This window comes from Impatiens glandulifera, unplaced genomic scaffold, assembly GCF_907164915.1.
Source record: "Impatiens glandulifera unplaced genomic scaffold, dImpGla2.1, whole genome shotgun sequence".
In the NCBI taxonomy this organism is placed as follows: Eukaryota; Viridiplantae; Streptophyta; class Magnoliopsida; order Ericales; family Balsaminaceae; genus Impatiens; species Impatiens glandulifera.
The window spans coordinates 31771-47047 of record NW_025919667.1 but is presented as its reverse complement, the minus strand read 5'-3'; the positions used below and the strand labels follow the sequence as shown (position 1 = coordinate 47047).

Below are 15277 nucleotides of genomic sequence, written 5' to 3'. Positions count from 1 at the left end.
AATTACATGATTTGTGGAGACAGTATGTTCTACCCCTCCAATATTATATATAGATTTTTTACTAGCATATTTAATATTTAATGATAAGAGGATATTAGAAGTTCACAATATTTTATTATGTTATAATTTATTTAAATTAATGGTTTTTTTTTAAGTTTTATTCTGTGGATTAAGTTTATTCCTAAAATTATTTGTATGACGTATTATAATCTTGACCTTTATTAAACTAGACCGATTTTAGTGAGAATTGAAAATTTTTTAAATATTTTTTTAAACTTAAATTACATAATAGGTTAATTAATATCTTATTAGACATAATTATATTATTATTTCCATTTGAACTAACAAAGATCAATTATTTAGCTTTTGTTTAGTAAAAACATATTTTAATGTTTATTGAAAATATATAATAAAAATATGTGATTTTAATGTGAGGAAATATAAAAACTCTTAGGCTATGTTTTATGTTTGGTAGTCAGTATTAATTATATAGGTATAAGTTGTAAGGGGTATAAATTGTAAGAATATATTATGAGGTATAAATTATATAGGTTTTAGTGTTTGGTTTGGAATATAAAATAGGTATAAATTATATAAATTTTATTATTTTTGTGTTTAGTTGGTGGTATAAGAAAGTAATAATAAGTGAAAAGGACTATTTTGCCCTTATATTTATATAAATTATTTTTAATTATTATTTTAATATTTATCAGGTATTTTGTATTATTAATTATACAAAAATAATAATTATAATGTAATATATTTTGAAAATAAATAATACTATTATATATTTACATTATTTATATATAATTCATTATAATTTAACTTATATAATTATATAAATATTTTAATAATTAATTCAATCAAAAATACAACCCAATCACTAATAAAATAGACAACAAAAAATATATATTAGTTTATAACATTTGGTGGATTCATATCATTAGTTTTAACTCATGTATCATTAATATAACAAATTTTCGGGTATTATTTTAATTAAGCACAAATAAAGTTTATAAAAAAAATAAACATAAATGTATATTTATTTTAATAAAAACTCAGCCCAACTCACCTATTTTGAAAATAAATAAATATTCCAGTATTATATATTTTTTTTAAAATAAGTAAAGAAGAAGAAATGTATAATATATTTTTAATTGAAGATTAAGTAAAAAAAAGTGAAAGGAATAGAGAAAAAAGAAGATTTTATGAGAAATATAAATATAATAAAATTATATAAAGAGTAATAGTGGAATAAATTTTTAATAAAGACTTGTAACTGGTTTCACCGGTTATAATTTTATACACCGTTTGATATAAATTATACCTCATAAAATACTGTAGTTATAAAATTACTCAACCAAACAATTAATAATTTTACTGTATACATATTTATACCATGACCTCAGTACTATACTGCATATTACAAAACGTGTATTAATTGAAAGAGAAATTATTCCAAGTGTGTACTAATTTCTTTGCATATATCCCACATCGGAGGAGTACCAACTCTCCTATAGGAGATCTCTCTATATAATATAGCTACTACTGCTCAGATAAGTTCACGCAGCTGTGTTGTGTGCACAAAGCGAATTATTCTTTCGCCTTTTACTAAAGAATACCGTGTGCACGCAACTTATAACAGCATACGCTTATTTTTGGAGGGTTATCATCAATTGATAGCCCTAAAATTTTAGTCTAATCATTTTTTCTTTTTTGAAACCATAAGAACACGCCACGTGATTTTATCCATTCAATTGTTAAAATGGCTGCGCAGCCGTTATGCTTTCCCGTCGGCATCCGTCTCTCCGTTTCAACTCGTAGTCGGCGACTCACAATGAACAGATCCAAAATAATTGCCGGTTAGCATTTATCCATTGAAATGTTCTTCTTTTATCTTATCTATTTTATTTTGAGCTTATTCTGTTTCGAAAATTAGCAGCAATGAGTGATGACCCAATTCGCGAATGGATTCTATCAGAAGGAAATGCAACAGAAATTAGAAGTATTAGCTCTGTAGGCGGTGGATGCATCAATCTTGCGAACCGCTACGATACAGATTCCGGTTCTTTCTTTGTTAAGACCAACAGGTAAACAAGACTATCTAAATCCCACAATTTCATATTACGAGATTTCTCCATTGATGATGCTATTATTAATAACAGGAGCATTGGTCCTTCTATGTTTGAAGGGGAAGCTTTAGGTCTGAATCAAATGTATGAGACCAAATCCATTAGAGTACCAAAGCCATTTAAGGTGATCAAGGCTCACAAAGTTTTCTTAATTCTGTTATTCAGAGAAATTCAAAAGTGTTCTGTTCTTTCTCAGATTGGACCGCTTCCAACAGGTGGATCATATATCATCATGGAATTCATTGAATTCGGTTCGTCTAGAGGCAATCAGGTAAACCCAATATCCAATATATCACCAAGTTTTTATAAACATGTTTGATCATTCCTCAACTTGTAAGGATGAAGTCTCAAGTTCAATTAAAACTGAAAATACCATTGACATGGAGGATATATGCTTTGATGCATTACATATGTTATGGCAGTGTTAGTGAAATATTTGGCCTTCAAGTAAGTTGTAAGAATTTTGAAATTAAAAGGTTGAGGTCTCAACTCTCAAGTTTGATTGAAGTGGGTCATGCTTGAGGAAACTAACACAAGTACACAATATCTCATCACTACAACTCTCACTTCAACCAAGCTGCTGAACCGCAAACTCTTCAATTCAATATTGTTACCACTTGAACTACCCTATCTCAGTATCGGTTGGATGTTGTGATAGCCTCTACAAAAAAATATCTCAGGAAAAAAAAAAGGTTTACACTAGAAATGTTTGATCATTCCCATGTAGTTGAATTAGTAAAAATATTAGAACTTGAAAAGATAAAGTCTCAAGTTCGATTATCCCTGAAAATACCATATTGAAATGTAGCATATGCCCTTCGAATAAATATTTCTCCACATTATCCCAAATCATGACGATCAATTCATTTAATGTGTCTTTGAAGTGATAATAATTGAATTTGAGATTTCAACTTTGAGTTTAAGACTGCTATGATTTGAGTTACCATAGGTCATTGCAGTACTAGTGAGATACTGTGTTTTACCTTGTTCAAGAAAAAAAAAACTTTAACCAGAAATATATGGACTTCGAGTAAGTTGTAAGAATTTTGAAATTAAAAGGTTTGAGGTATCAAGTTCGATACTTTTCAAGTCTTTGATTGAAGTGGGGTCATGTTAGTGATTATTTCTTTCTTGAGGAAACTAACACAGTACACAATATCTCACCATCAGGACTCTCACTTCAATTAAGCCGCTGAACCTCAAACTCTTCCATTCAATTCTGTTACCACTTGAACTACTCTATCATAGTATCGGTGGGATGTTGTGCTATAAATATGTTACCTTGGCGTAAATTTGGGATAATGAAATTGTTACATCCCTTTGAAAGGAAAAAAATGGTTAATTTACTAATTGTCTTTGCTCTTCAGTCCATTTTGGGGAGAAGACTGGCTGAAATGCACAAAGCTGGCAAATCTAGAAAAGGTTTTGGTTTTGATGTCAACAATACTATTGGCAGGTTGTTTGTGATTGCAAATTTTCAGCTTTTCTTTTGATCATATCTCTCTTTTAAGTATTTTTTTCCTCTCTTTAAAAAAAACTGTATTATAGTACTCCACAGATAAATACATGGATGTTGGATTGGGTTGAGTTTTATGGAAAACAGAGATTGGGTTACCAACTGAAGTTAGCACGAGACCAATATGGCGATTCTGTTATTTACGAAAGAGGTTAGATTTATAAATAAGTTATTTCAACAAACCTTATTGCATATGGTTGATTGAAATGTTTTCAGTTGGATGGATTGTGGATTAGGACACAGGTTGATAAAGAAGATGGGTTGTCTCTTTGAGAACACCATGATAGAACCATGCTTGTTACATGGAGACTTATGGAGTGGGAATATCAGCTCTGATAAAAATGGCGATCCGGTTATACTTGACCCGGCTTGTTATTGTATGTATGGTCCATTTTCAGAAGGAAAAAAGGAAAACCCATAAATAAGCCATGGCTATGATTCAATCTTAAAAAATAAACAAATCAGCAGATTTGACCATATGATTGATTTTCATAACGGTTATTCAGACATATGATGTTGAAATATAAGGGTTATTTCGAAACTTGATGGACCTTAATCAGAACCAAGTGTCTCAAGTTCAATCCCCCAAAAATCACTTTGATTAAAATGGAAGTTTGTAATGGAACTTCATCCGCGAGTAAACCTTGAACCTAAAAATTATGAAACTTGGGGGTGGATTCAAAATTTGGAAATAATTTAAGGGCTTATTTATTGGTTCTCTTCCATTTTTATCATTCTTTATTACATTATTTTCTTAGGATGTTCCAAGATTTTTTCTAAAGATGTTAAGATTTTTCTTCTTCTTTTTCTTCATATTTAGATGGTCACAATGAGGCTGAATTTGGGATGTCATGGTGTGCTGGATTTGGAGGAGATTTCTACCGTGCGTACTTTGAGGTATTCGTCATTTGGCTCAAATATATTCTCTTCATTCAAATTTCGTATATTTTAGCTTTTTTGACTGTGGATTGTAGGTGATGCCTAAACAACCAGGATTTGATCAAAGGATGGATCTGTACATGCTATATCATTATTTGAATCATTACAACTTGTTCGGGTCTGGTTACCGTTCATCGGCCATGTCCATAATCCAAGATTACTTGGGAATGCTGGAAGCTTAGCAAACCCAAAACCCCAAAAGAAAGAATCAACCGTTTTGCCTTGTTGGTTGGATTTTATTATTTTTTATGGAACAAAGAAGTTTAAGGTTGTTTTCTTGAGTAAGTTGTAATCACATTTTTAGATTATTATTAGGTTAACAGCTATTGTGAATTCATATATAAAACAAGAAAAATGATTGGGAGCACGACTTTGAGGGGCGACTCGTACAGCGAAAGTGATATCGTTGTTATACGAAAGTGATCTCGTTGTTATACAAAAGGAACGAGGTCACTTTTGTATAACAGCGATATCACTTTCGCTGTATGAGTTGCTCCCCAAAATCGTGCTCCCTATCAATCCTCATAAAATAAAGTATAGAAAGGATCAAATCAATTTCATTAATATGTGTATTTGAGAAGGTGACGTACCATCAGGAAAACCACTTAATAAAAATCGCGAGAACTAAACTCAATAGCAAACTTTAAAATCAAGTATAAAGAGACAAATTAATTTTTAGCGTGAAGATGAAGAATCTTAAAAGGATAAAACTATGGACATGTAGGCCTCTTGAAATACATTAGTGACTTATATTTAAGTCTTATCTAGCACCTTAGAGGTATTCTATTACAAAGTTTTCACAAAAACAATGACAAAAAAAATCTACTGAAGTGGAATACTCAAATAAATATTTGAGAAAAGTCCAAACAAAGATTTAGACTAATTAAATTGTAGAGAATTCTGCGAGGATTCACCACACCTCTAATTTGAGCTAAAACCAACACTGTTGGACTGTTCGATCGTCTTGCATAAAACTCTAAATATCTAACTCTACTTTTGTTTATTCTCTTTTTTGATAGTTTATGTATCTAACTAGACAACCTTGCTGCCTATTACATAATATATATTATATTATTAGTCAAAGCCCAATGGGTCGAACACCCAACAAACTCCCCTCTGGCTCATATGGTGGGCTTAAATAGGCCGTTTTTTGCAGAAAAATTCAAGTTTCTCTTTTGAAAAAGGTTTGGTCATCATATCAGATCAGTTTTCACTGATATGAACTTTATCTAAGTTCAATTGTTTCGTCTCGAGCACATCTCGAATCCAGTGATAATCATTTCAATATGTTTGGATCTCGAATGAAATGTGAAATTTTTAGATAGATGGATAACGCTTTGGCCATCATTGTACAATGTGTATTTTTTTTTGTCGCAACTCCAGTTTTTCTAAAAAACTTCTCATCTTCAACGCTTCTTTATCACCCTTAGTGATTGGGATATACTCTGTCACCGTAGTGGATATAACAACTCCCAACTATAGATGTGTATGGAACATTCCTCATTCCACTTCTTTTTCTCATTTGTTGGACATTGTTTGTAGAAAGTTTGAAGTGACTCGTGGAGAGTTGATTGTTTTCTCTTTACTAATGTTAAACCACTTAAAACCTTCTCAATGTATAACAGTTTGAGATATCCACAACTTCCCATTTTTCCTGTCACGCGAGATCTTCATTCCAAATATTTTCTTCGCTGACCTTAAATCTTTCATGGTAAAATACTTGCTCAACTTTGTTTTCAGTTTGTTAATCTTGGCAACATCACGACCAATGATCAGCATGTTGTCGACATACAACAACATGATGATGAAATCGTCATTTGAATACTTTTTAATAAACACATAATAATCTGATGTAGCCTTGCTATATCCATGACTAATTATAAACGAGTCAAATTTCTTGTACCCACTACCTCATAGTTTGTTTAAGTAAATACAAACTATTTTTCAATTTACAAACAAGTTGTTCATTACCTCTAACTTTGAATCCCTCAGATTGCTCCATATAAATATCTTCTTTCAATTCACCATAAAGAAAAATAGTTTTCACATCAAGTTGTTTCACCTCTCTATGTACATGTGTGCAACCAACCTTAATGCAACTCAGATGGAACAATTCTTTACAACCGAAGATAATTTCTTCAAAGTCGATCCATTCTAGAGTGATCATCAGTAAATGTTATAAAATAATATGCTCCATCGAGAAAATTTTCTTGCAAAGAACAAGCATCAGTTTGAATTAAATCAAGAACACTTGATTTTCTATGCGAAAGAGTGTATGAAATGCAACTTTGTGTGTTTTTCCAGCTAAGAAAACATCACAAGTTTTAAAGACGTTACTTGCAAACTAGGACTGAATTGTTTATTATCGAGAGATTGAAGTCCCTTCTCAATGACGTGGTTGAGCCTCTTGTACCACAAATCAATATCCACATCTTTATGGATTAATTTTATATTTTTCTGGTACAAATTGATAAAACTCTTACTTTATTTGATATTTTTCATATTATTCATGCACATATGTACATATTTATTTGAAAAAATATTATTAAATAAATTGTAAACTAATTAGTCATTTTTTTTGTTATAATTTTAAATTTGGCCATTTTAACTGTTATATTTTATTGAATGGATTTGACATAACATTATCTAAAAATTAAAGGATTCTAAAATAAAAGTTCTAAGTTGAAAGTAAGAATTGTAGGTGAATTAACTTTTAAAATTATAGAAAAAAAAATTAAGTATTAAAACATTATTATAAAAACAAAATATATAGTAATTGATAATTATGGATTATTATGGAGAGGTGAGTGAGAAAGAGAAAGTTACCTAAAAAAACGTGTAGTCATTTCTTTGTAAATATCCCACATCGGAGGAGTACCAACTATCCTATAGGAGATCTCTCTATGTAATAGCTGCTATTGCTTTAGGTCAAATCACGCAGCTGTGTTGTGTGCACAAAGCAAACTATTCTTTCGCCTTTTACTAAAGAATACCGTGTGCACGCAACTAATAACAGCATACGCCTTATTTTTGGAGGGTTATCATCAATTGGTAGCCCTAAAGATTCAGTTTAAATTATTTTTGTCTGGGTACAAGAACTATTCCAAGATCTGGCTATCGATTTCTATAAGCAGCTTATGGGTACAAGAAAGCAGCATCAAAGTCACCTGAATACCTTGTATCAAATTATTCATAGGAAAATCCCTGCAGAAGATAGTCGTGAGTTGATAAGGGTGGTCACGAAGGTTGAGGTTAAAGAAACTCTGTTTAGTATTGATGGGAATAAAAGCCCGGGTCCTGATGGGTTTAATGCACAGTTCTTCAAAGATAATTGGTCGGTTGTGGGTAAAGATGTTACTGATGGGGTTTTGGAGTTTTTCAAAAACAGGAAGATGTTAAAGCAATGGAATACAGCGGTCCTAACCTTGATCCCCAAAACTGCGGTACCTGAGAAAGTACAAGATTTCAGACCAATTTCCTGCTGCAATGTGATTTATAAAATAATTTCAAAAATTATTTCTAAACGTTTTAAAAATGTAATAGGAAAAATAATAAATCTTAATCAATCTGCATTCATCCCCTATAGGACAATCTCTCATAATATTCTTCTCATGCAGAGCCTATTAAAAGGCTACGGGAAAAAGAAAATATCCCTGAGAGTGGCTTTCAAAATAGATATCAAGAAAGCTTTTGACTCTGTTAGATGGGAAGCCATTCGAGACTTTCTGGTTGTTTCTGCTTTTCCTATGATTTTTATCGATTGGATTATGCAATGCGTTTCATCATCATGCTTTGTTGTTAGCGTCAATGGAGTCCATAGAGGCTATTTCAAGGGTGAAAACGGGGTAAGGCAAGGGAACCCCCTCTCTTCTTACCTTTTCGTAGCTATCATGGAGATCTTTGAGAGCATCTTCGCGATGTTCCGAAAGAATCGTCCATACATCTTTCACCCATTCTGTGAGGTAGAGGAGGTAACACATTTATGCTTTGCCGACGATTTGTTCATTTTAGCGCACGCAGACGTTGATTCCATTAAAACTATTAGGGCTGCACTAACGTTCTTTTCTGAGGTAACAGGTTTAACTATTAATGAAAGTAAAAGTGTGACATTTTATGGAGGCGTGAAGGACAAAACAAAGAAGGACATCTTCAACATCATGGGCATCAAGGAAGACAACTTTCCCATAAGATACTTAGGAATTCCGTTAACTGCGAAGCAGATCGAGATCTCACACTGTAAGTCGCTGATTGAAAAGGTAAAAAACACGATATCTGGCTGGGAAGTGAAAAAACTTTCTTATGCAGGGAGGATCGAACTTATCAAAACCGTGGTTATGGGCATAGTTGGCTATTGGGCACATAAAATGGTCATTCCGAAGAAGGTAATGAAGGAACTCGACACGCTGATGAGAAACTTTATCTGGGGTAGTAGTGGATGAGGAGGAAAGAAAGTCAAATGGACCGCTCTCTGCAAACCGAAGGACGAGGGAGACATCGACTTGAAGAACTGTATCGAGTGGAACAAGGCTTTAACCTTCAAGCATCTGTGGGCTCTAGAGCGCAATTAGGAGTCACTATGGATCAAATGAGTGCATGCGATGTTTATGAAACACGAAACCAGCATCTGGACCTACAAAATTCACGAAGGTATGAGCTGGTCTCTGAAAAAGATTCTTAAACTAAGAAGCGATATTGCAGATCTTTATGACATCCGATTAGGGGACGGGAAAGACACTCTATTCTGGCACCACCCTTGGTTTGAAAACCAGTCTATCATCGACAAGGAGGAGTTTCAAAATACTCGTATTAGAAGGGACTGCGCAAAAGCGAAAATCAGAGACATCAAAGACGGGAATTGGAACTTGCTCTTGAGAAGAATTCCAGAATGAAAGAGGATACTTGATCATATAAGTAACATATAACTACACGACAGACCAGATATTCATGAATGGAAAGCTGAGGACAATGGGAAGTTGGTATTGAAGAAAATATGGGAGATAATCCGGGAAAAAGCGCAGAAAGTAGAATGGGCTCCTCTTGTATGGTCAACGAAGATTATCCCTCGACACCAGTTCATTCTATGGCTCGCCTTCTGGGAAAGACTCAACACTCGTGATCGTATCAGTAAGTATATATGAGCATCCCGGACGCGAGCTGTCTTCTATGCATAGGAAATAAAGAAACCATAGATCACCTATTCGGGAGTTGCTGTATTGCTTCGGAGCTTTGGGACAGATTCTATAAAAGCCTGGAGCTGATCAGTTTCCCGAGCAAATGGAATAAAATCAAAGAAGCAGCACTACTCAAAGCCAAGGGAAATAGATTTGCAACAAGCGTGTTCAAGTGCGGTTTTGGAGCAGTGGTGTATAACATTTAGCAAGAACGGAATGCAATGGTATATGACAGAACTCGCAGGAGCATTGACGAGTTATGGAAAGATATTGTATCGGATTGCAGTGCCCTCGCGGGAACGTGGAGAAGAATTCCAAGCACGGAGCAGAACTGAAATATCTGCAGGAACTGTAATTTACCGTTTTTAAACTCACTAGAATTGAAAGCATTGTAAACAGATAATTCATTTACATTTTTAGCTTTTTAGATTTTATTCAGAATGTCACGACTTCAAAATCATTTTAGGCCTGTATAGAATGATCTCTTAAACTCGTGGTTTTTTACCGTTTTTGGGAATTTTTAATGAAATGACGCTAAGTCGTTCCCCCCCCCCAAAAAAAAACCATAGACACGACATCCTTGAAAACTTTTAACTAGACTCGTTGATTTTTTGTGTCCGAGCAACATAACTACGATGGAGAGTATATTATGTGTCTACTATATATATTAACTACATATATGCATATAGATGAGATATACATTCTAACATTTGTTTGAAAATAAAAAGGGAAATAAAAATGCCTAACCTAATGAGTTATTATCTTTTAGTCTTTGTTACACAAATACTAGATCGTTAGCCACATAGACTAGGAGATTCAAACAATATCTATGAGGTAAGCAAGTACACTCAAGAAAACTAATGACCCGACAAACATCACGAATAAAACTACACAGAGGTAGGCTAAAATGAGAAATGAAGGAGTAGACAAACAATGAAGGACTTAGACTTAATTTATATTGTCGGTTCTTATGTTATTTTTCCTTTTTGTGTGAATTGTAAAGTGAGAAAAGAGGGGTACATGTTATTAATGTTTATCTCACAATGAAATACAACACTCTTATTTAAATTCAAACGAATCATAAATTAGATGTCGATTACAATTAGGACACATACGTGTATAAGGGTGACATTGTTTGTCCCCATTACTTGTTTTGAACTCACTATTCTTGTTGATTTAATAGACATAACATTTTACCACCACATGCCATACACGAGTTCCCACCACCAGATGCTTCATTTGAAAAATATTTGATACAAAACCAACATCGTAAAATGCTTTACCCACTATGCTACATAGAATGAAGAACGAAGGGAAAACTACTTTAGACATTATCTCTTGAAGCTAGTTATAGGACCTTAACGAGAATATGTCCATGTTACTTGACTACATGAAGTAGTTACTCACTCAGCCCCTAGCAAAATAAATCCTCTGTTGGGGACCACTAGCAGACCCACTAACTGACTTAAGCCCAATGTATCGTTCACTTGTATGCCACATGAACCTAAAGATGAGATACTACTATAATCATGGTACGCCTCGGACGATGAGGAAACTCGACACTAACTGACTTAAGCCCAATGTATCGTTCACTTGTATGCCACATGAACCTAAAGATGAGATACTACTATAATCATGGTACGCCTCGGACGATGAGGAAACTCGACAAGTCGCACTTGAGATATTAAGGCTACAACATATCTAAGAGGGAAAGAAAATCGTGGTTAAAGAACCAATAAAGAAAGAACCTATAATTGATGAAATACAGGTGCAAAAAATGAACAAGCTCTAGAGACGAAAACCTCTTCACTTATTGGAGCACAAGCTATATCGCCATTACTCTTCCTAGTTCCACTAGTACATCCAGCTAGTCAGAGCGACAAACTAGCGCAACTCAGGACTTCTCAAATCGAAATGAAAGCACAAATTGATGCCCTAACTAAAGGGAAGTCAACACACGGAGTTGAGCGCTGGAAATTTGGATTAAAGGTAGCTAAGAGGGTTATGGTGACTCATAGACTAAAATTACCACATATGACCAAGTACGTCAGAAATAAGGATCCAACAACCTATATTCTTGGCGAACATCATGCCATTGCAACTCGAGGAGTTCACGGTATTGTAGTTGTTCCCTCGATATCTTTTCAAGTTTCTAAATTAACCAAATGGATAGGCGTTGCAATACAAATCCTCCAACATACGTCATAGGAGCATTAAGTTGTAAATATTATGAACATGGCTACCACCCGATTTATCCCTCTATCTTTTAATTTCATTAATAAAACAAGTCTGTGAAAATCATAAATTGGAAATATTTAAATGAAGTACCTATTATTCAAACTTAAACATGCATTTCACTAAAACCCAAATATTTCAACCAAACTTTGTCCAAGATGGACATTCTGTAAACACTCATTTCGCTCCACAGTTTATATATTTAAAATAGTCACGAGTCTATTAAATTATTTTTCTGAAATCATATACATGCTTATTTGTTTATTTGTGTTTTTAGGATTTTTAAAGGAAATAAATAAAATAATAAATATTGAAAGAAAATATGAGAAACTAGTGGTGCTTGTTAATTGTTAAATTTTGCATCATTAATTCTCAATTTATTTCCACAAGTGGGAAAAGTCAAATTTATTGTGAAAACAAGATATTGAAACCACTCTAAATAGATTACTCAAGACAAAGAAATGAGGACACCCAAAAAGTAAAACGACTGAAATCAACTATGACAACGATTCACAATTTTTAGTTTTTAAACTTTTGTCCAAAATTTTCATTTTTCATGTCAGTGTGGTGTTGTTTGAGTGTTATCTAGGTGTTTGAGAAATATTTCTTATGAAGATATAAGACCCACTATAAACTCTCATTTTTATTTTTATTTCATTTATAAATTATAATTTCATACATTTGAGTTTGGTAGATTTTATTTACTGTTTAATTTTTAAAATTTTAAATTATTTATTGAGATTCACTACTAACATGGTTATAAAAGTCTTAAAAAAGTTGACTGAATTAAATTGATTACATTAACTTTATATTGATAATATTCAAATTAAAATTTTAAAATTGAAAAAACGATAGCATGTTTTACAGCGGCTAGAGGTTTAAGATGAAGTACGCGAACTAGACCCGCCTCCGACCCATGACCTCAAACTAGCTCATCGGCCTTTAAATTATGTTTGTGTTGTTTTATTTCTAGTTTTATTTATTTAGATTATGACAACCCAAAAAATCCACAAAAACTGATAGCAAGTTTTACAAAGGTTAGAGGTTTAAGATGAAGTACGCAAACTAGATCCGCCTCCGACCCATGACCTCAAACTAGCTCATCGCCCTTTAAACTATGTTTGTGTTGTTTTATTTCTAGTTTTATTTATTTAGATTTATACATTAATAATGCCTTGTAACATTTTAATAAGATAAAAATTGAAAACCGTTATAATTATATTTTTAACACAGATAGATTTTTTTTTATTTCATTTACGCTCAATTTTTAACATTTAATTTATGTTTTTGTGTCCTAACTATAAAAACTTCGAGCACTGAACACCTAAAAAAATATTTTTTCCGAAAATGTTATTATTTTACACGCCAAAAATTAAGTGACAACTCTTAATTGTCACAAACTTTTTTTAATAAATTCTCTGATTTAATTTAATTTACCTTATTTCAAAAATTTTTAAATGATTTATATTTTATATTATTTGCTTAAAAATCTAAAAATAGCGCCTAATTTCAGATGCAGACGTTTTAAACACTTACAAAATAATGGTTTTAACTGAATGAACCAAAATGTTGCGTCAAAGTTTGAGTCATAGTAAAAAATAATTATTTTTATTTTTTTATTAAACTTATTATATTGAAAATATTAATAATATTATATTATATTTAAAGGTAATTTTTATCCAAGCTTCCCTTATCCGGCCTTGACCATTGATAATTTGTTTCATATAAAAAAAAATAATGTCTTTAATGTATTTTGGTTAAATTTGTGTCAATTATTATCCATTAAATTTATTTATCCCACAAAACTGATTTGGTCATATTTCGTGAAGAAAAGTGATGCTATTTGACTAAGAGTGTACATTTATTAATCCTTCAAATTTAGGAGTTCATTTAATTAATTGTTTTGACTAAGTAACTATTATTCGGAATTTTTTACCAGCATAATTTATTATTGGTGGAGGAGGTTAAGTACACATTAATATTTCACAGTTATAACTTATTTGAATTAATGTGTAATTTTTTAAAATAAAAATGTTCTTTCCATTTGAATTACCATTCAATGATTATTTATATTTTGCTTTGTTTAAACAAATCATGATCCAATTGGGTCATTTTTTTTTTTATAATTAACAAAGATGAATTATTTAGCTTTTGTTTTGTAACAATATATTTAAGTATTTATTGAATAATAAAATATTGTGATTTCAATCTAAGAGATCTCAATGTGTACTTTTTATGACTTAATATAAAAACTTATTACAAAATGTGTATTAATTGAAAGAGAAAGAGAAAGAGAAAGAGAAAGAGAAAGAGAAAGAGAAAGAGAAAGAGAAAGAGAAAGAGAAGTTACCCCCAATGTTTTTTCATATTTCCCACATCGGAGGAGTACCAACTATCCTATAGGAGATCTCTCTATGTAATAGCTGCTATTGCTTTAGGTCAAATCACGCAGCTGTGTTGTGTGCACAAAGCGAACTATTCTTTCGCCTTTTACTAAAGAATACCGTGTGCACGCAACTAATAACAGCATACGCCTTATTTTTGGAGGGTTATCATCAATTGGTAGCCCTAAAATTTCAGTCTAAATTATTTTTGTCTTCTTTCAGTATAATTTAGTAGTCTTCTCCATCACAATTGCTGTTGAAAGAGAACTTGAAAACTAGCGAATCGCTGCGATACAGATTCCGGTTCTTTCTTTCTTAAGACCAACAGGTAAACAAAACTTTCTGAACCCCACAATTTCATATTATGAGATTTCTCCATTGATGATGCTAAATTAATAACAGGAGCATTGGTCCTTCTATGTTTGAAGGGGCCGGAAGCTCTAGGTCTGAATCAAATGTATGACACCAAATCTCCCAAGAGTACCAAAGCCATTTAAGGTGATCAAGGCTAAAAAACTTGTCTTAATTCTGTTATTCAGAGAAATTCAATAGTGTTTTGTTCTTTCTCAATTGGACCGCTTCCAACAGGTGGATCATATATCATCATTGAATTCGGTTCGTCTAGAGGCAATCAGGTAACCCAACATCCAAAATATCACCAAGTTTGTATAGGCATGTTTGATCATTCCCCAAAGTAGAACGGCTAAGAAGTGGAAGATATGCCGATTGAGTATAATATATTCATTTACTTTTCTCCACATTATTCCAATGTCATGAGCCTCACTTCATTAATTTTTCCTTTAAAGCAATCATTTGAGAACTCAATTTTCAGTTTAAGACTGTTACACATGTCTGTATTATAATACTCCACAGATAAATATATGGATGTCGGACTGGGTC

General features: G+C 32.4%; 1 protein-coding gene and 3 non-coding genes across 4 annotated transcripts; all 4 read left to right on the top strand.

The window, feature by feature from the left end:
• Window positions 1-1555: 1555 nt before the first annotated feature.
• On the top strand, window positions 1556-4907 carry LOC124918325 (protein-ribulosamine 3-kinase, chloroplastic-like). Its single transcript, XM_047458512.1, has 9 exons — window positions 1556-1862; window positions 1940-2090; window positions 2166-2256; window positions 2329-2403; window positions 3500-3588; window positions 3681-3799; window positions 3885-4025; window positions 4469-4545; window positions 4623-4907. The coding sequence occupies exons 1-9, from the start codon at window positions 1766-1768 to the stop codon at window positions 4767-4769; spliced, it is 987 nt and encodes a 328-aa protein (XP_047314468.1). The 5' UTR covers window positions 1556-1765; the 3' UTR covers window positions 4770-4907.
• Window positions 1569-1686, top strand: LOC124918326. The gene has a single exon (XR_007097367.1). It is a non-coding gene; the product is annotated as a U5 spliceosomal RNA (small nuclear RNA).
• Window positions 4908-7525: 2618 nt separating the features above from the next.
• LOC124918330 lies at window positions 7526-7644 on the top strand. Its single transcript, XR_007097370.1, has one exon. It is a non-coding gene; the product is annotated as a U5 spliceosomal RNA (small nuclear RNA).
• A 6798-nt stretch (window positions 7645-14442) lies between these two features.
• On the top strand, window positions 14443-14561 carry LOC124918328. The gene has a single exon (XR_007097369.1). It is a non-coding gene; the product is annotated as a U5 spliceosomal RNA (small nuclear RNA).
• The last annotated feature ends 716 nt before the right edge of the window (window positions 14562-15277 follow it).

Bases quoted from the DNA above. Each gene is read 5' to 3' on its own strand.
- LOC124918325 (XM_047458512.1), top strand. From the start codon at position 1,766: ATGGCTGCGCAGCCGTTATGCTTTCCCGTCGGCATCCGTCTCTCCGTT. The intron at 1,863-1,939 runs GTTAGCATTTAT...TTCGAAAATTAG, and splicing joins CAGATCCAAAATAATTGCCG to CAGCAATGAGTGATGACCCA. The intron at 2,091-2,165 runs GTAAACAAGACT...TATTAATAACAG, and splicing joins TTCTTTGTTAAGACCAACAG to GAGCATTGGTCCTTCTATGT.